General features: G+C 44.5%; 1 protein-coding gene across 3 annotated transcripts in view; it reads left to right on the forward strand.

Annotated features, from left to right (window-relative positions):
- Positions 1 to 21,163, forward strand: part of LOC146788645 (putative cation-transporting ATPase 13A4) — a 361,715-nt gene that overhangs the window by 102,260 nt on the left and 238,292 nt on the right. For all 3 annotated transcript variants that reach the window (XM_085635857.1, XM_085635855.1, XM_085635856.1), the window contains exons 6-9: positions 4,223 to 4,292; positions 5,907 to 6,041; positions 15,523 to 15,595; positions 16,654 to 16,785. In XM_085635857.1, coding sequence (XP_085491983.1) covers positions 4,223 to 4,292; positions 5,907 to 6,041; positions 15,523 to 15,595; positions 16,654 to 16,785 — 410 coding nt within the window. The remainder of the gene's footprint in view (positions 1 to 4,222; positions 4,293 to 5,906; positions 6,042 to 15,522; positions 15,596 to 16,653; positions 16,786 to 21,163) is intronic.

Here is a 21,163-nt window from a genome sequence, read left to right on the forward strand (position 1 = left end):
ACAGACCTATAATCAGGTGTGCAGCTGGCACTGGTGCAGCAGGTGTAGAGGCACCGGGGCCGGAGGGAGAGAGGGGACAGAGAGGACAGACAGAGAGAGCCCAGAGATCTGTAAGCAGCGCTGCAGCTGGCTCTGGTGCAGCAGGTGCAGAGGCACCGGGGCCCGGAGCAAGAGAGGGGGCAGAGAGGACAGACAGAGAGAGCCACAGACCTATAATCAGGTGTGCAGCTGGCACTGGTGCAGCAGGTGTAGAGGCACCGGGGCCCGGGGCTCGAGCCGCCCATGACCTACAGCTAAGTGTGTCCTGGAAGTGAGCAGCTCATCTAGCATTAGGGGCCAGGACACAGCGCCACTGAGCACCTTCCAATTTATTGGCGCTACAATCCTTCAGGCGCTGCACTTTGCCAACGCACTAGGTTCATGTCTACTTGCACTGTGCAGTAATTCTAAGTCACAACACCTCTCTGGAAGCTTAGTGGGCGGGTAATCTGAGCTGTTCTAATACACTTGGAATATTAATCAGGATTTACATAGATTTCTTACCACGCAGATAATTGTGGAACTCCACACGGTGAGGTAATGAGAGCACAGGGTATTTTACGGGCAGCACAGATGAAGCAACTCCCGGCTGCAGAGACGGAGCAGTTAAACCGGCCGGGCAGGGAGAGGTGTGAGGACGCACGGGGCACCGTGCCCAGCCGAGACAGGGAGAGGGAGACTGTGTAATCAAAGGTTCACACCTCTCCGAATACAATCAAGATGTATACACGTGGGCAGATCAGAGATAACACCGAGCCAGACTCAATCAGGCTTCGGCACGAGGCCGCATCTGATCCAATATTTGCACGAGGCTGATGGAATGTCAATGCTGGGCCGGGTGAAGTCAGATGTTTACATTGGCGCAGACCAGAGCCCATGTTTGCACTTCATACGTCAGACTCAACGCTAACTCCGGGCCTGGGCACAGATACAGGCTGGCTCTGGGCCAGACGACATCACATGTACACTTTACCAGACCACACAGGTGCTTATAACGAGCCCATAGTATGTTGACTCGGTGCTTGACGAAACCATACGTGGACACTGCATGACCAAATGAAATGTGGACACTGTGCATGACCAAATGATATGTGGACACGGTGCATGGGCAAATCATATGTGGACACGGTGCATGACCAAATCATATGTGGACACGGTGCCTGGCCAAATCATATGTGGACACGGTGCTTGACGAAACCATACGTGGACACTGTGCCCGACCAAATGATATGTGGACACGGTGCATGACCAAATCATATGTGGACACGGTACACAACCAAATCATATGTGGACATGGTGCATGGCCAAATCATATGTGGACACGGTGCTTGACGAAACTATACGTGGACACTGTGCCTGACCAAATGATATGTGGACACGGTGCATGACCAAATCATATGTGGACACGGTACACAACCAAACCATATGTGAACACAGTGCATGGCCAAATCATATGTGGACACGGTGCTTGACGAAACCATACGTGGACACGGTGCCTGACCAAATGATATGTGGACACTGTGCATGACCAAATCATATGTGGACACAGTGCCTGACCAAATCATATGTGGACACGGTGCATGACCAAATGATATGTGGACACAGTGCCTGACCAAATTATATGTGGACATTATACATGACCAAATCATATGTGGACACGGTGCATGGCCAAATCATATGAGGTCATGATCCTTGACCAAATCATATGTTCACACAGTGTCTGACCACATATTATGTTGACACAGTGCCTGACCAAATGATATGTTGATAAGGTGCCTTACCACATCATATGTTGACACGGTGCCTGACCAAATGATATGTTGATAAGGTGCCTTACCACATCATATGTTGACACAGTGCCTGACCAAATGATATGTTGATAAGGTGCCTTACCACATCATATGTTGACACAGTGCCTGACCACATCATCTGTTGACACAGTGCCTGACCACATCATATGTTGACACATTACCTTACCACATCATATGTTGACACGGTGCCTGACCATATCATATGTTGACACAGTGCCTGACCACATCATCTGTTGACACAGTGCCTGACCACATCATATGTTGACACGGTGGCTGACCACATCATATGCTTACACTGGTCCTGCTAAGTCCTGCCTTTTTACTGCAGAAGGCCAATTCATGTTTCTTCTGAACCTGACAAATTGGGGTGTTTCATGCAGACACGCCAAATTAACTATTGACATAGTTTTTGATGTATCAACAGATTTCATCTTCTTTGTTTTAGAGCTGGCTATTGTTTGACATGTCTGTAAAGTAAACGTGTTATCAACTTGGGTCGTTTGACCAGATCCATTGAGTTCTAAAGTTAGGATGATGCAGGTGTCGTTGCCACTCCTCTGCCAGGCTCTCTCCAAACTGGTTTACATGTTTGGTGGAAGTGACATCAGCTATTGCTGGTAGAACAGGTGCAGTGGCACCAGGTCTAGGGCCCTCAGCGGGCCACATTCCTCCTATCATGTCTGTATTTTCCAACCAAGCTGGGGGCTGGATCCCCCTCCCCGCTATCCAAATCTTGAACCTCTGGGGCAAATGCTGTCACGCAGATGTCAACCGGACATCGGAACAGGGAGAAGAGGGCGCCGGGAGACACGTTGGGGCATATTTACAAAGGGATATTGCCACCAGAGCATCTCTTTTAGTGATGTTCTGCCGGGGATAACCCCTTCTCCTTATTTACAAGGCGGTGCCAAGACACTTAATGCGCCATAACGTCGCCTTGTAAATAAGACCTTTTTTCACGCTTCACTTAGCATGAAAGGGGCATGCGATGGGTGTTGCGTTGGGTGTTCCATCGCAACACCCATCGCTTTTTGACGCTGCTCCATATTTACAAGGCCGGGGCAGCTTCAAAAACTAAGACCAGGTAAAACCCGGGGGGCTATTTACAATAAATTGTTGGAGCACAGTGTTATTTCAAAATTTGTAATGCCCCGTTCCAACACTTTTTAAACACAGGGATGCACCGTATTTACAAAAGTACGGTGCACACCTGCGTTCCTGCTAGTGCTGGCACTAGAAAAGCTGCCTAGCGCCAGCGCAGGCTCCCTTGTGCCACGTTCCAAGGGTGCCTAAGCTGCAGGGGCGATTGTTTATGTGCACCTTCCTGCAGTCTATGTATGGTGGGGTCTTGAGAGGCAATTTGCTGTTTCTATGTCTGCTGCAGTTTTTGGTGCTGAACCAGAGCTCTTTGCTCTGTCAGAGTCTGCAACACATGATCCGAAACAGCCTCTGCCACCCCGCTCTGCAGCAGCAAAGGTCTCCCATGCCCATCGCCTGCCTTCAGTGCAGAAGGACACATAGAACCAAACGTAAGCACCTGGAGGTGAGTCTGAGCCTCTTCATGCAGATCCAAACTGGGGCTTCCTGGCTACAGTAGGTCTTAAGAACCAGCAGATATCTCCTTGGCCGACCCATGTGTTGACTCTGGTTTATCTGCTGTTGCGCGAGTTTAGGGGCAACGTGTGGATGGACTGAATTCACATGTGGCCCCTTGGCTCTAAATCTGGCTTGAGTAATGACCCAGGGCCTTCTAAGTGGAACAGGATTGAGGGGTGATGCTGGAGGTGCTGTGGACCTGAACTACCACTTCGCTAGAATGCACGCGCTGCCTCTACGGGAGAGCTACTTCTCACCATGCATGGGGGAACCGATGATAAGCAATGTGGGTTCATAAAAGAATTTAAGACGAGTAAACTCTTCCCCAGGTAACTTTCTGCCCCCTGAGAAGGCACCAATAAACAAGTTATGCTCATCAGAAATCAAGTGTGCAGAGTGGACCAGTAAAGCCATGTAAAGTCCATGGGGGGCCATTATGTAGTGCCCATGGGAGTGGGACCCCATGCAAGGGCGGGGTATTCATCCTTTCTGTGGTCCTGAGGAGGTCCTGCCAACCTCAGGCAGGAGTAAGGTAATCAATTATAATCATTCACGTTTCAAGGTGCAGGGGACTGTCGGGGAGATGAAGTGAGCTGTTGCCCAGAGTCACACGATGCTGAGCTGGCTGCCGCCGGGGATCCACCCCCAAGCTCGGCGCTCCGGAGTCAGCCGCTCTGGCTGCTGCTACACACCTCTCCCTGGCACAGGGATGTCATGTGTCACATTTACTCCTGTGGTGTGTGCTCATCAGTAACCGGGGGACTGTTTGTTTGCAGGAAGCTGATCTGCGGGCCCAATGCCATCGAAGTGGAGATCGTCCCTGTTGTGAAACTGCTCTTCAAAGAGGTAGGAAGCATCCCTGAGCCCGCGTTGATGACAATCAAACACATACCAAGCTCAGAGCCCAATGCACTGACTTGTAAAATGCAATGCAGCAGGGGGTGCAATCTGCTAAACTGTGTATTCTGGGGGCGGTCACAAATCAACCTACCTGATGAATAGTAATGAGGAACTTCTCAATGTGTGACCTCTTGTGATTGGCTGTGAATGAAGTGACAGAGGCATTTCCAAAGCGTGGCCTGCGTCCACCGGAAGGAGAGGTGCTGCTCTTGCAATAAAAACTCTTTCCCATTGGGGGGCGCGTCAGAGGAGCGGGCAATAGTGTCCTGCAACATTGTACCACAGCCTCCCCTTTGCAAATCAGTTACTGTCTCGGGTCGGGGGTTGGGCATTAACTGATCAAAAGCTTGCGACCGATTGTGGTTACAAACTATAGGTACATGTGACTGCAAACCCCATATAGTAGTGGGGCGCCTCTTCAGGGCCCCTCCTATTTGCAATCGACAATGAATCACAAAAGCCCTTGTGCAAGACTGCTAAAGGTACACTCATGCATTCAAGAAAGGCACATTGAGTTCAGACACTCCCTGCTTTTGCAAATGACCCACAAACCACCTTTGTACATGAGGTACTAATGGGTTATTAATTATCACAAGTGGTTGTTCTTTCAGCTCGACATGCGGTGCTACTCACATCTTCGTATTTGTGGGTACTCTGTGTCGTTCATCTGGCCGGATTCTATTGCACAATGTGACGTATCTGGCTCTCTATGTCACATTGCGCCCCTCTCATTGGCTGACGATCCATTCGCCTCTATCCCTGACAGCCGTACTCTCCAGCCGAGGTACAGTGAAAGGAGCCTGGCACAGAACTGATGGAAGCCCAGTGGCTTTCAGAGGCTCTGCTACGTGTGCTCTGGTGTACGCCAGTATCCATAGGACGGGTGCCCTCCAGCCCATCCAACACTACATAACTGCTGCGTATACTCCTAATCCCACAATACTTACCCTGCTGCGTATACACCTAATCCCACACTACTCACCCTGCTGTGTATACACCGCATCCCACACTATATGCACTGCCGTGTAAACACCTCATCACCAACCTCTCCACCATCTGGATCTCTTCCGTCCTCCCTCAAGCCAATTCCATCCTCCTGTCCTGCCATGTCCAGTATCCAAGACGTCCTAAAACAGCTCTACAGGATCAGCCTTGAAGACTGTGAGGACCATTGGCATAAAGTAAATGCACAGCTCCATCTTGTGATCATCTTATCTTAAAATAAAGAGAGATGGCGTATTGAATATTCCTTATGAAAGAGCTGTGTGACCATCACCAAGTGGTTTGTGATGCTAATATCGGGTGCTCTTATTAATGAGGTGATTTGAGGACCTTGGGGAGGTGTAAAGATGGCTTGTCACTCCTAAACTATCTGATGCCCTCACTCAACCCTTGCCAAGCAGATGCCTTCTGTACATGCAGCTTTCCTGCAGCTGGGCATGTACTTCAGAAACATACTGCCCATAAACTAGAGGTATCTCAGGATTATTGTTTAAATCATCTTCAGAAGAACACGAGTAACCTTTCTTTAACTCTGTGTTATCTTTTCTTTCCCTCCAGGTTTTAAATCCCTTTTACATATTCCAAGCCGCTGCATTGGGTCTTTGGTTGGCCCTTGGCTACACTGAAGTTTCTTGCGCTATCATCATTATGACTGTGATTTCTGTCATCTTAATCGTCTATGACCTCCGACAGGTGAGTCCTTGAGGGTGGAGTGTGGCTGACAGAAAGGATCTCTTTGGTAGAGCCTCTGAGGTGTCAAAGGATTGTCTGCACCTGACCAATGAGGCCAAAACATTGACTTCAAATTTTCTGATATGTAATGGGCAAAACAAAGGTAAAGAGAAATATTTTGGTATGAAAGTAAGAAACTCTCGAATGCTTCTGCTCTTAGAGATAAAAGACACCGAGTTACAAGAAGTGAAGCAAAGGGTACAGGGTAGGCCTTTACAATTTACAAAGCATCACCCAGTGATGCTGTTTGACGTCATGAAGAAATAACAAATTACAGATAACATTGACGTTTATTTAAGCCCTAAAGACACAAACACCTCAGGGCACATACCCTAAACCACCCTAGAATGTTTGTATCCCTCAAACACAGCCAACATCGACAGCTTTCAAGTTAGTACCAAACATTCAAACTTAAGACCAAAACTTAAGTTTACTGAGACAAACGTCTAACTTTACTACTCGTAAGTGCCCTTTGTGAATACCAAAAGTCATAATGTTTGACTTTTGTCTCAGTTTACCTTTGTGAATCGGTCCAATGTGTTTATAAAACACCACTCTGAGTTCATTATTTACAGCTGCTGCTGCACAAGGGAGGGTGGGATGTAGCATCCTCGTGGTAGTGGGTGTTATTTGTGAGCAGAATTTCGCAGACCGCAGAATCAGAACATATATCGCGGTCATTACAAAATCTAGGATAGATTTTTATGATCCGATGTATTTTAAAAGTACTTTGTCTGAGCCCCCAGCTCCATTGAATATGGCAGCATGTGACTTGCAGATGTATTTGTCCAGTTATGACTAAATAAGCATTGCTATGGTGTCATCCAAAATTACCGTATATTTTTAATGATGTAGATGACAAAATTGCTTTGCACTCTTTTAAAGAGTTTAGGGCCACTATATCTGGAGGGCGTCCTTCTTAGATTTGAATGGATTTCCAATTTAAGTATCGTCCTAACCGCAAGAGTTTTCAAATACATCCAGATTAGGTATTTTTTTCTCAGCATCTGATTCTAGAAATATTTACATTTTTTGACCTAATGATTTAGTGGTGCATAATGCAATCTTCCTATAATATATTTGTAGATGATTAGACAGAACCTACACACAGGCCAGATATATGGACAAATCAGGTAACATATAATGTGTTTCTTGAGGACAGCTGCCAGAATATCCAATGAGCCAGACAAATGTTAAGCTCTCTCATATAAAATGACATCAATATACATTTTAATTTGCTCAAAGATTTTTACTATACACCAAAGAGAGTTCAGGAAGTCTATCCTGCTCTTTGGTTGTACAAGCACAGAAGCCAGTGCTATAAAAATATTATTGCATGTCTTAAAATTAAATAGTTTTGCTGTCAGATTTTAACAGAAATAGATTTATTAGATATTAATACTTCCTTTTCGGACAAGTTAATTCTCTATGTGTTTCTCCAAGAATAATATACCTTTGTGTGAATAACATGCCTACATATGAATAACACACCTACATATGACAAATGTACTTACATATGAATAACATACCTACATATGACAAATGTACTTACATATGAATAACATACCTGCATATGCTGGAATGTTTTACTTGGCTATTGTGTCTACTAAACTTTGTATGACAAGATCTTTGCTTAAGCCTGACTCCCCAGATCCAAGAGAACGAATTTGATAACCGTAAGTCAACCAGATCTGCCGGAGGGATTGAAATGGGGTCCACCTTTTGTTCCACGCACCAAACAATCGTGATTGACCAGGCATATACTTGTAACGTTTGTCTGGAAAGAGCCCACGAGAGTTCCATGACCAACACTGCATCCTGTGAAAGTCCTTAGAAATGATGACATCTGTCAAATCATGAATCAAAGACCATACTGCAAAATTGTGACATGTGGCTGCCCCAAAGGTCCTCTGAGAAATAGGGCAAACACAGGAAGAGTTCTGGGAACATCTATAGAGTGCTACAGTTGTTGAGGGTCACTAGATCTAGATTGACAAATCTCTTCGTCATGCATCACCGTTCACAGAATCATACCAAAAGGTGGGAAAGCATGGGCCTTAATGCATTGCTTCTGGGTCTGGTCTCCAATGAAATAACCAGGAAAGATTGTAGTTTTAACAGGATGGAAATAGATTCACTTGAGAAGGACCCAAAACATTGGGAAACTTTTGAAAACCATATGTATTAGGGCCAAATGGCTCCTGTCCTAAAGAAATCTAGATGCCCAATGTGTGACTCAGTTGGATAGACCTGGGAGATATTGTATCTGCAGCATAATCTGTTTTGACAAAAATTGCAACACTCTTTGGTCCAGGCAACTTTACCCTTAGACCTCCTGCATTGTAGTTTGTTTATGTACCTGACCGCTGACACATTATCCATTGAAATGAGGATGCAACAATTTAACTTTTCCTGAGGCAAACCTTTTACCACTTAAGATCCTTCCAGCTGCTGCAGGTCATTTATATGGTGCTGCATTTCTTCCTGTAATTAGATTTCCACCCCTTCACCGCTACCTAAATTGCTGGCAATGGATTTTAGATTCCGCGGCTCCATTTGGGAGGGCCATGTGGAGAAAAGGAAACTCACACTGAGTAAAGGAGGCCCTTTCTCAGATGCAGACCCTTCAGTGGCTGAAGCACTTTATAATGGAGGGGGGCTGGAAAGGGGCCTAAATGGACGTGGAAAGTACCCCCGAACTCTGGCTAGCCCCTTGAGAGAGAACCTGCCCACCTTGAAAAAGAGACAGATCTCCATTTGTATTACCTGATCTTCAAATACGAGACCAAAACTGATACTTTGATCTTGTCTAGAATTAGTCCCTGAAACTGGATATTCTTTGTAGGAATGAGAATCAACTTCTCTTAATTGATCTCAAAACCCAACATCTGTAGCTGGAATGCAACCTTCACCAACTGCTTGGATAATAGAGACTTTTATTGAGACTTAATTAACATGCCGTCCAGATTCAGCAGAAGCTTGAGTCTGTGAGAACTGAACAGGGCAACCACTGGCTTCAAGAGTTTCATAAAACACGGTGGAGTTGATGGAAGGTCGAAAGGCAGAGACTTGAGTTTCATCTTGCCCCACCGAAACTGAATCAACTGTCTGTGTATTTGATGTACTTGATGTACTGGGACAGACAGCTATCTCCAAGCTTCCTTAAGAAAAGGTTGCTGACAAACCCTAGGGGATGAAGAGGAACCCTCTCTAGTGTACACTTTGTTATAATTTGTAAATCTCCTCTTCAACGTGATCCATTTCTAGACTAGAGAAACACAAGGGATGTGAAATACCTGTCTGGGAACTTCCTCTGCTTCGCTGGGACCAACCCCTAGACCGACGTCAGCTCTGGGGGTAAAATGACTAATAGTCCCCCCTGTCACTGCATGATGAGTTGTGTTGGCTCTTGGCGCATAGAAAGATGGACAGTAGGAGCTCTGGTGTTAAAGGCTTTGAAGCGCTGTCTCAGCCACTTTCTCAAAAAGCATACAGTTTAAAGACTCTTTCTAAGTTATCTGTGCCTTGTTAGGAATATTATATGCTTGAACATAGTTGTCTCTCTTTTTGGCAAAACAATCACCAAATAGATGCCATTCAGCATCGGTGCTATCTTTTTGTCCACTGCTAATTTAGGGTCAATTCTCACTAAGAGAGTTTTCGTGCATTCTGCAGCTAGGGCCATATTTGCATTGCTATGCAAGCAAATCAAACTCTGTCTCCACCCCCTCAAAAAAGGAAAATTCACAATTCACGGGACGCCCAGTGACTGCGGCCTCTTCAATTAGTTTCATAAATTGTGTTAATTGATCGGTAATGGCCCATAACTTATCTTAGCATGCCCCCAATGCCTTATGTATCCTCTGTTTGGGATCTATACCCTTGTTAGATAAATAGGAAAGCACTGCAGGGTCAACAACTGTGGTCGAGGGTACTCTATGCGGGAGAATCGATCTAAGACTTTATGCGCATTCCAAACAAAGTGTACACCTGTTTGACTTGCCCATGGGGGTTTTGAATCCAATAAATTCAATAATTATCCGAGAAGGAGCCAAATCCTTCTCCTTGGAACAAATGGCATTAAAATAAGGATCACCGAAAGCATCTAAAACACCTTTAATTGGTTAGGATTCTCTGCCTGAAAAGAGGGCTTCCCACAATCATCCAAGTCTAACTCATGGACAGGAGGAGAAAGGTCTGTACCAGAACTAGAAACCACTTAGCATTGGCATCGAACAACCCCCCCCCCTGCACCTGAGGACCGCACCATCGCTCCAGCAATTCAGGAAGCAATCAAGACCTAGACTTTCGAGGGATCACTCCACCACACCGCAGCAAAATTCTCCAGCACCTCAAGACCATCACGCGTGATTTAGCTTGCGTTATAAATGCTTGATTGATTGCTGGATTACCTGCTACTATATGCCAAAAGTGTTGAGTACCAAGAACATTCCAAAGCTTTCTCCTTGGGAGTAGAACCTGAAGCTCAGTGACTATCCTCCTTGAACTGAGACACATCAGAAACCGTCGTCCTCCCAGAGGAACGTTATAAGAAACTCATAGAAGGAGAAACCTGTCCTTGACTTGCATTAGGGCCAGGCAGCTAATGATGTATGAGCTTAGTCAATGACACTACTGTTGACAGATGAACAACATCTTCCATGGACTGCTGATTACACTCCACCCTGAACGGGCTCATACCCAGAGGCCGACTCCTGCTTTGCCACATTCCCATCACCCCCCTCTTTCATGGCGGAGTCAGACCCTGCAGGGTCCAAATTCTCAGAGGATGTGGGGAGATAAATCTTTCTCAACTCAGTCTTATCTGCGCCCTCCATACCCACCTAAAGAGGTAGCCTCACACTGAGCCTACCAGCCCAAGAGCCACAGGATAATAGTTATCTCATTATATATTATTATCTATTTTTATATTATATATTCATATTATATTTATATAAATAACCCAGATCTTACAATCTTAATCAACATTGTTCCTTTCTCTTTAATCTTTTTTATTGTTTTGAACAAACACAATTATCTGAAAACATTATGCCCTTCACAAAACCACACAAATAAACTTCCTTGCAAAGCCACTGAAGCTAGAAGCAGAGAAAGGAACCAGGAATATCAGCCAACTGGTAAGAGGCTTGCAAGAAAGTATTACACTTCCTCGGATTGGAGCAAAACATTCCAGTGAGGAAGGTAGGTTGAGCCATCCAAGGCCAAGGTGGAGCAAGGCATGATGGGAACTCAGAGGAGCATGCATTGAATCACAGAGACAAGGATGGAGTCACAGAGAGCGCTGAGGAAGCGCACAGCGGAGGATTAAAACTTCAGGGTTGCGAAACTTGAGGCGCAGTGGCAACGCCTGGCTGCAGTCCCTCCCTCTGAGTCAGAGAGGGCCTCTTCCACTAGGTTAATCAATGATTCAGAATAAATTAATGGGAGTGGTGGCAGGGAAGATATAACCTGAAGGGGAGACAGGCAACAGACATGGACCTAAATTAGAATTACTGAATATTAGACTCTTAAGTTTGTCAAATACATATGTATAGGCACTTATAAGAACTAAAAACAGCACACTAATCTTTCTGCCACAGCAGCAGAAAAGAGGAGGAGAGATGCTCTGCAGTGTCTCTTCTGTGATTGGTGGACACTGGACAAGCTGATAGGGGCTGGGCTAGTAGAAAGATGTTTGATTCTTCCAGTGATGTTAAATTGATAAATATTTGTATTTGGTACTTTGCTGCTAGAGATCTCTCAGTAAAGAAGACCCGTCCTTATTGAGCGTCCAGTCTGGTCCTGGATTTACTATCTCTTGCTGGGAATGGTGGCTGGAAGGTTTTAGGAAGTTAAAAAAAGAGAGAAGAGAGTCTTGCTTGCCTGCTATCTTGGAGACTGTTCCAGAAGCTTTTTCACAGGTGGAAGTGGCTTTTATTGTTCATATAGATTTTAGGTTTTATCTACACTTCCTAAAAAATTTAAAAAACAGGAAAAGATTGTGGTGAAATGTTGCATGTTAAAGAGTATATATTATTTATTGCATTATTACTCTCAGTTTTATGGAGAGTAAGCAGGCACTGGGGAAATTTTCCTTACAGTGTAACTTTGCATTACTCTTATTCTGCTATTATGCCAGATCTGGTAATTAAGGACCACTAGTGGCAAAAACTTTAGCGCAAACTCATGCAAACAACATGTATGACCAAAATGTGAGTAGCTGCTGTTGCAGGCACTTGCATTTTCCACTTTTTAGTGCGAATTGTGTTCAAAATGGACACCAGAACTTATTTTGTCGACGATATTGCACAGATTGCAAGTTCTGCATAATTTTGTGTAATTACATATTACAAATTACACACATTTCTCACACCCCAAAGTTATATGTAATAGAAATATTCAGTCCATCCTCCAGGCATGCGGCTATCAGGATCTGTGTCCTCCACAGTTGAAGCGTCAGTCTTCTTTCCTTATGCATCGCACCAGCAGAAGAATGGAGACAGGAGCCATGGCTCCATTGATAGACTCCCTTCTCCATCTTAAGTCACAGTCAGACCCAAACTCTGGTTACACCAGCCTTTGCTTTGATACTTGGAACTCTCAACAGGACTCATGCCTCCCCTGGATTCCCATGTCTTAGATGACAATTTCCAGTAACCTCTCCATCGTCTGTAGGCTCCCCCTGGCAGTCTCCCTATATAATGTGGAGCAGAGTATATTCAAAACTATAAGTATATTGAAAAGAAAGAGATTCATGCATTAACATCCTATTTGGCAGCGAGCGGCCGGTTTATATGTTGGAGGTATAGATACTCCATCACAACGGCGACAGGTTAGCTATACCCCCAAGATAATGCTCTGCCTGCCAACTGTATATGTAGGGGGAACTTGGGTTCAATCATGGTGTGATGAAACACCTCTGTAGGCCCTACAGAGTAAGAATCGTCTGAGCCAGACAGATAATTCTTCCCACCTTCTTAGATGGACAGGACTAGAGGTCAGTTTTCGCTGCTCGTCGTCACCAGGAAAACCCTGGCAGTAAGGGGCAGTGAAAACTACTAAATGTCCCCCTCGCCAGGGGAGAGGACTTGGTAAACCTATATCTCTCTAATGGGACCTAAATAAGCCAGAACTGTTTTGTGGTTTGCCTGTGCTCCCAAATGGGGCTAACCAGGTCTGGCAGTTTGAATGAACTGTTCCCACTGCACTACTACCAGGGCTGATTTGCACGAGGTAGGTATTTGTTTAGAGTGAAAAATAGGAAAATAAATATAAACCGGAATTACCAGTGGCTGAGCTTATATCAAGCATTTTCATCAACTTTTTACTTAATTCTAATAGGGTCACTGTGTGCTTGCAGACATACACTGGAATCCATTATTCATACTTTAAGATTCCGACACAGCCAGCAGCCATTTTAGAACAGTGTAATACACATTCCAGATTAAATTGAGCAGGAGTGCCATGAAACCGTTGTGGTGTACGTGCGCTTTACAAAAACTTTTAACATAACATAACATAACAGGAGTGCAAGAAGGAAAGGGTGTGACCCGTAGCACTTAGCAGCTGCATGACCCTGTGAAAGAAGAATAAATAACAAATAAAAGCACTGTGGAGTGGGGCCACACTGGGAAGCAGTAGATGATGCATGCCAGGGCGGGGGTTTAGAGATTGGCAGAGAGGGTACTCCAGTTTAACAACAGTGTGCCCTGGGCCAAACTGAGGGCCTCATTTACAAGGCCATGGTGCCACCGGAACGGCACTTTCTTTGACGCTCCGTTAGCACAGTGTGCTGGCCCGTATTTACAAGGCCACATAGAGCCACCCCGCTTGGCTTTCCATGGCCCAGTACGTGTGGACCCCTTTCACGCATTATTCTGCACGAACTTTGCATTCCATGGGTGTTGCTGTCGCCGTTCTCAGGCAACATCCATGGAACCTGACGCATTCCCAGATTTACAAGGTTTTGTAAAACTGGGAATAATGCAGATTCCGACGTCTCTTCAGGGGAGGCTTAAGGAAGGCGCAACAAGGAGAAATACCTTCATTTCTCCTTTTAAAAAAATCTTTTTCCATGTGTGCCTTTTCCTGCACAAAAACAATCATCCCTGCAATTCAGGGACCATCGCACCATGTCGCAAGGGTGCCTGTGTGAGCGCATGGCTGCCCATTGTGTGCCATCGCAGGGGAAAAGGGCAGGAATCTCATAGATACAGCGCATTCCTGCCCTTTTCACTTGATGCAGGGCAGCGCAGCGAGATTCCCTGCGGCGCTGCCCTGCATTAAATCCTCATAAATGAGGCCCTCAATGTCTAGCCTCCCGCTTCACAGGCAGACGGACCTTACGGATGTCAGCGACGGAGATTACTGCACCGCTGTCATTGACGTACTCCTACAACGACCAATGGAGTAAGGGCCATCGGAGGTCTGTGGGCAGTTGAAGAATACCTTTTTACTTGCTTTTACCACTTTGAAAATCGTGGCAGTAAGGCCAGTAAAAACTTTTATATGACCCCCCCCCACACCACGGGAGAAGACTCCCATGGTGTGGAGGTCATTAGTTTTTGTTTTTTGAAAAACAATATCCCACTTTGATATTTTGTTTTTGAAAAATGAAACATGTTACAAGTTTAACCGACAGTACCGCTATTTTGATGGCACCAATACATTCGGAGTAGTTACTCTGTACAGATTACGGAGTATTTTACTCCGTCGCCCAAACGCCTCAGAATAAAGCGGCTCTAACTACCCAGAGGGCGTGTGGGCGTGGTCCCTTTCCATAAAGAAATAAAAAAGTAATTATTGCTTTTGTGAACTATCTTGAAGGGTTTTCTCATCTTTGCAATGCTGTGGACAACAAACAGCGATGATGGACAACACGGTTAGCCACGCCTCAAGCCAATGAACCACTAAAGGCCATGGCGGAAAGTAGCTTCCTAAAATCCCCTTTGTGCATGTATGTTTAAGTGTATGCTGTGTGTTTTGTCTATGTGGTGAGTTTGTGGTAAACCCTTAAAAAACCAGACAAGCATCATCTGGGACCTAGGGGGACCATTCTGCGTAAGGGCGAGACCTAAACATCTTGTCCATTTTCAAAAACATGGATGGCGAGTAGGGGTTGAGAAAGAATTACATTACTATAGACATTTCATTCAGAGACGCAGCCTGAGACCTTTACGCAAGGAAGGAGGCATCACAGAGTTGCCCTAGGCAGAGTTAAAGTTAGTCAGTAATCCCTTGATTATTACTCAACCAGATCTTTAGTTACTCCTTTGACTCATAGCTCAGAGATTCATCATGACAGGATAACCAGCTGTTGAACAGGTTCTGTGGAGAGCATGGATGTTTATGTATGTAAGAGGAGCCTGGGTTCTCCACCTGAATATTTGCACTCAGAGTAACATATGCATCTTTTCTTGATTTTTTTCACCATCTTCAACAGCAATCAGTCAAGCTGCATGCATTGGTCGAGACACATAATAGCGTCATGGTGACCGTATGTCTGAAAAATGGAGGTGAGTATCATTGGGTGTGGCCAAAAGTATATATTTTTCCTGGCATAAATCCCTAATTCTGAATTACAGGTTTTATGTTTACTGTGAATTGTGCAGTCATCTGGGTGAATATCTTGCCAATGAAGGGCTAAGGCGATAGCAGCTGTAATGCAGTGTCCATCCAGTGGGTAAAGCAGTCCATGCAGCCTATTCCTATCTAGGGAGATGCGTCACGTTGTAAAGCCTTGCGCCACATGACACCTGCGTCAGGTGTCATGTGGGCATTCCAGCTCATGGTGGGCATTCCGTCGCAGGAACGCCTCGGAAAAGTTCCTGAGTGAAATCTACAAGATTTCACTCAGTCACTTTTCCGACGCCGCTGCGTCAAAACCTTACGCCTGCTTGAAGCAGGCGTAAGGCTTGACGCACCATGTTGCAGATTGGCTGGGTTGGAACAGTGCTGGAGTTGCTTCGCGCCCGCGACACGACTCCAGCACTGCGCCAACCTTACGCCGGCAGATGCGACATGCATCTGCAATTCCTTGCGCCAAGGCACGCCGCATTGTAAATGCGGCGCATCCGTGGTGGCGCAAGGATTGTAATGCGTATTGCAAGTTTCCTGGCGCATCCCTGCTGATTTGCATGGATGCGCCAGGAATTGTAAATCTGCCCCAAAGTGTTTAGAAAGTGTTTTGAGTGACAATATGAGAGCTTAGTAATGTCATGAATTAATTTTGTCTCCTTTACAAACACAAATATTAATAACAAAATGCTTGGAACACCTGAAAGATCTTTAGTTAATAAGTAGTAAAACCGCAAATGTTTTTCAAATATAAACTTATTTAATTTCAGGCATATGGTGGCCATGTTTGGGTGGTGGCATATTTTCTTTTCTTCTGTTTTTGGCATAGGCTTGCAATTAAACAAAATAACTGAAGTTCCTTGCCAAAGCCAGACCTGTTGGCTTTTCCAATGTTTGTTGTTGTCTATAATTCTTTATTGTGGACATTACTAACACTGTTGTAAAATATCTACAATAAATTAAATGTTAAAAAAATATTTTTTATTTTATTTTGTAGAATACATAGAGGTGGAGTCACGCAACTTAGTTCCTGGAGATGTGATCGCACTAACTGGAAATAAGCTTTACCTGCCGTGTGACGCCATACTGATTAAAGGGAGTTGTGTTGTGGATGAGGGCATGCTTACAGGTGAGAACTCTTTTGATATCAATGCCGCTGCTACTGTATCTTCTCAGTATGTTTCGGATCACCATTTACTACTCCACATGTTCACATCTTAAAGTTACCAATGAATGGACTACAATGTGTGATGACCGCAGCAACACCACTTTGAGTCGCTCACGACACTCTGCAAGAAGGCACATTGGTATTGTTGAATGCAAATAGATGTCACATGAAAAGGTGTAAACTGTACTTTGGTGTTCACATGATATACATCTTTTAGGGAAAGATCAAAGGCATGTGCCTGTCGTTTCCCAAAAGCAGACCCATTGTTATAGTAAGATTTGTGATTGTGACGCAGGGTTCAGAGCCCTTCCGAACGGCATTGCAATTGACCCCTATGAGTTTTCAATCTTTCACCCTCTTGTATTTATATGTAACTCCCTGTTCCTAAATGTCAGTCAGCCATGTCGTAGAGTATTAGATCTGTCAGCCTTAGGGCAATCTTTGCCCAAGCTTTTTGCCTTCCCCCTTCCAGTTTTATTGACCTTAGGACTCTGTGCACTTTGACCCTGCTATCCAGTGCTAAAGTGCAATTCCTTAAGCCCTAAAACATGGTAACATTGGCTAACATCAGATTGGCAGATTGAAATGTAATTCTAAGTCCCAAGTAAAGTGATAGACCATATATCAAGGGTTGGCGAGTTAAATGCTACTAGTGGGCCTGCAGCACATATTGGGCACCCACTAAAGTAGCCATTCAAACAAGTCTCAGGCCTGCCATGGCAGCCTGTGTGCAGTTTTAAACTGCCAATTCAACTTGACAAAATAAACCCATGCCTAAAACTCACTTTGTATTACATATAGGTCATTCCTAAGTTTGAACCTAGACAGCCCATTGGAGAGGGTGCATTGTCTTTAAAAACTTGTACATGTATTTTTAAGTTTTACATGTCCTCATCGTGAAAAACTCCCAAATGAGTTTTACACTATCGTAAAGCCTACCTCTCCCATTAGATAACATTGGATTATCTTATTACATTTAATAAGTGATAACTTTTGTTTTGGGGGCAGTAGAAATTTCACGTTTGGTATCTAATGAATTGTGATTTAAAATCCTCTTTGATGGTAGAGATACGAATTGGTGGATCAGCTTATGATCTCCAGACTCTTCCCTGTCAGAGAGAGAACAATTTGTCATGTTAGGTGTCTTTGTTTCTAACCCCTTTTCTCTTCCATGCAGGGTCGCACATGGGTCTTCACTTAGTTCCACTTTATTTAATATCTATGTGACCCCCTGCTTGCAAAAGATCTTTTTGGGTTTTCAACCATCTTCTATGCTGATGATATGCATATTTTTGTGGCTATTATGAGTGGCATTAAGGAGGTGGCATTGCGGTTCAATAACTGCAAACAAGCAGTGGTTAGCTGAATGAGTAAAAACTGTCTCAAGCTGGACTCTGAAAAAATGGAGGTACTCCTCCTTGATAGAGATAACTTTATTTGGAGTGACAAATGCTGGCCACAAAATGTGTGTCCGCTACTTACCTAAGTTCCTAAAGTGAGAAATCTTAGTATAACATTTGATTAAAAACTCACTTTCAAAGAATAGACAAACAAATTAATTTCTATTTGTTTCTATCAGTTAAAAATCCTAAAAAAAAATCTGGCCTTCTTCCCAGTAGACCAACATAAAACAATAATCCTCTCCCTTGTCTTATCTAGACTAGATCACTGTAATGCATCTATCTTGGCATGCAGCAAAACTCTCTCAAACAACTATATGCAGTAGAGTGAAGAATGCAGCTGTACAGCTATTTAAGAACTTCAAGAAAATTTACTCAAAAAGAGTGTCTTTCAAGGCTCATAGGGTGCTTCATAGCAAGGGCTCTGGTTACCTCAAGAGTAAGCTCTCGTGGTTTGCCCCAGGAAGAAGCCTTTGGGCAGCAACATCTAAAACTGTCAAGGTGCCAAGAATTCGCAGTGCCGTGTGGGGTGACAAACGGTTTGTATATCAAACCCATACGCTTTGAAACCAGCTTCCCTGGTACCTTAGAAGTCATTCAAATCTATTGAATTTGAGAAAACTTCTCAAAACATGGCTATTAGCACTCCCTGTGTAGCTTTGAGTTACTCTCTCATTGCAGAACTCTCCTTGATGAAGGCGCTAGTGCCAAGACACCTCTGGGCATACTCTGCGCTTTATAAAAAAATAAATAATAAATATCACGGTAAAGTCGTGTTTTAACTCACAGTTCTGAAAATGCCACTGTCAGAGAGGTGCCGTTTCCTTGCCCAAACCATTTGGTGCCTGCAGGCTGAATAGGTGTAGTTGGCAGTTGGCCTTTGTGTATACCTCCCAGCCAGCCACACAATAGAGGGACTGGAGTTGGCAGGATTCGCCAATCAAGAAGGATGGACTGGCATAGCTGTGCACAGCCACCACTTGCACTTTAAAGTCACTAGCTCAGCTCACGCACAAATAATTTCACACTAGCCCATTGTGACTACAAAAGCCTATGACCAGGAAGGGAGGCATAAAATTCCAAGCCCTTCCATGGGGAAAAAATCTGGAAGTATAAAAATGCCAGACCCATTCTTCAATTCATGTCTAAACCTGCGGAAGGACTCTCAGAGGACTGCTCTGCTGCCTGTGCCATGCTGTGTACTTCAGATGACTGCCCTGCTGCACCAAGAGGACTGCCCTTCTACCTGAAGTCTGCCTTGTGAAATAGAGGACTATCCTGCTGCTTGACAGCAGCTTTCCTGCTTGAACCTAAGACTTCCAGAGAGACTCCAAGGGCTACATGGCTGGCCTCCTGATTAGAGCCTCAAGGAGAGAAAAGCCTCCAAATATCTTGAGTCCGCACCTGGACCCAACCTGGGTGAGCCCTGACACTCCCAAGTGATGCCTTAAAAGTCCCGGTGCTCTTGGAAGTGGTGCTAAATGTGCCCATATAGCCCAAATTCCAAACTTGAGACCTTTCAGCCAAAACGTGTTTTGAGAACCGAGAGATGGCAAGGATCTACCTGCTTGCCAATCAGCCCAAGGTGCATCGCCGGTCAGCCTGACTCTGCAGGCACCCCCCCCTGCATTCTTCTCCACAGCAGCAAATCTTGTTCAGTGGCTCCTTGCGGACAGCGTATCTGGTCTTGAGAAGCCCTCATTGGCTACAGCCTGCAGCTTGGTCCTGCTGCAGATCCTTGACTTCCCAAAAAGAGATTACGTCCAAACAATGAAATCTTCACCACAACCTCGTCCAGCAGCTCCCTGACGAATATGCCTTTTTCTCGGACACTGCTGGCTGGCTTGCCCCACTGAACTTTACATTTTCAGACATTTTATTTTAAACAATGTTATAAGTCCCAAGGTAAGCAGACACCAGGCCCAGGCCTCCTCATAAATCCACACCTTTTGACTTTGCCCCTTAGATGACCGTTGTTGTCGCTTTGATCTTTTAGGCACTATTTTTCACTTAAAAATTTAAAAATCCATATCTCTGATTCTACTGATTGGATTCTTGTTGTTTCGGAGTCAAATAATTTATTAAATTTTCCCCTACTTTTCTAAATTGCAGTGGGATTTTCCTTGTGTTGTGTTTTTGATTTATTACTATTTAAGTTCTGCATAAATACTCTACACATTGCCTAAGTCAGACTGCTTTTTAAAAAACATGTTTTATTAACATTTTTCAATATAAGTCTACAGCATTGCTTATACAGCAATATCAGGATGTGGTGCATTACATATAAAGCGTGACTGCTTTTGTGCCACTCTAGAGGGTTAAGCACAGGTTGATTAAGTGACTTTTTGTTTTTTCACCCTGACAAGGATTGTGGCTGTTGCTTGAGTAGGGTTTTACTCCCCTCAACCAAATCCCAATTTCTCACAGAGGTCAATGGAAAATGACAACATGACCGCCAGTGCATCATGTATGACATAACACATGTGCATCTGCAACCAGCCTAGAATTAGCGTCGTGGGACACTCACTGATCATCATAAATGGAGAACACTCCCGCCTACGTCCTGGGGTCCTGGAACGCTTCTTTTATATTTAGTAAATTGAAGTCAATCTGAAGGAAGACACCTCATTGTTAAACCGTCCGGTGGCACCTTTTCCAATATTTAGCATGGCTTTACTAGCTTTTTCTCTGACATGGAAAAAATCCCTGCTTTAACAGTTCTATGACCAAATGGCAGCAACCATGTGAAGGCATGTGTACTGTCCTCTCAATGAATGTTATACATTCCCCTCTATGGTAAAGAAAAATGCAAGGGAAGGATGCCATTTGGTGAATATAGTAAACAAATAATACTCCAGCACTGAGAATCCAGCGGCTCCCCTCGCCCAGCTTTCACTTTACAGCCCCAGTTCCTCGGAAGGTCTATCAATAAGGTCTTG

The sequence above is a fragment of the Triturus cristatus genome, chromosome 11 (assembly GCF_964204655.1).
Source record: "Triturus cristatus chromosome 11, aTriCri1.1, whole genome shotgun sequence".
NCBI lineage: Eukaryota > Metazoa > Chordata > Amphibia > Caudata > Salamandridae > Triturus > Triturus cristatus.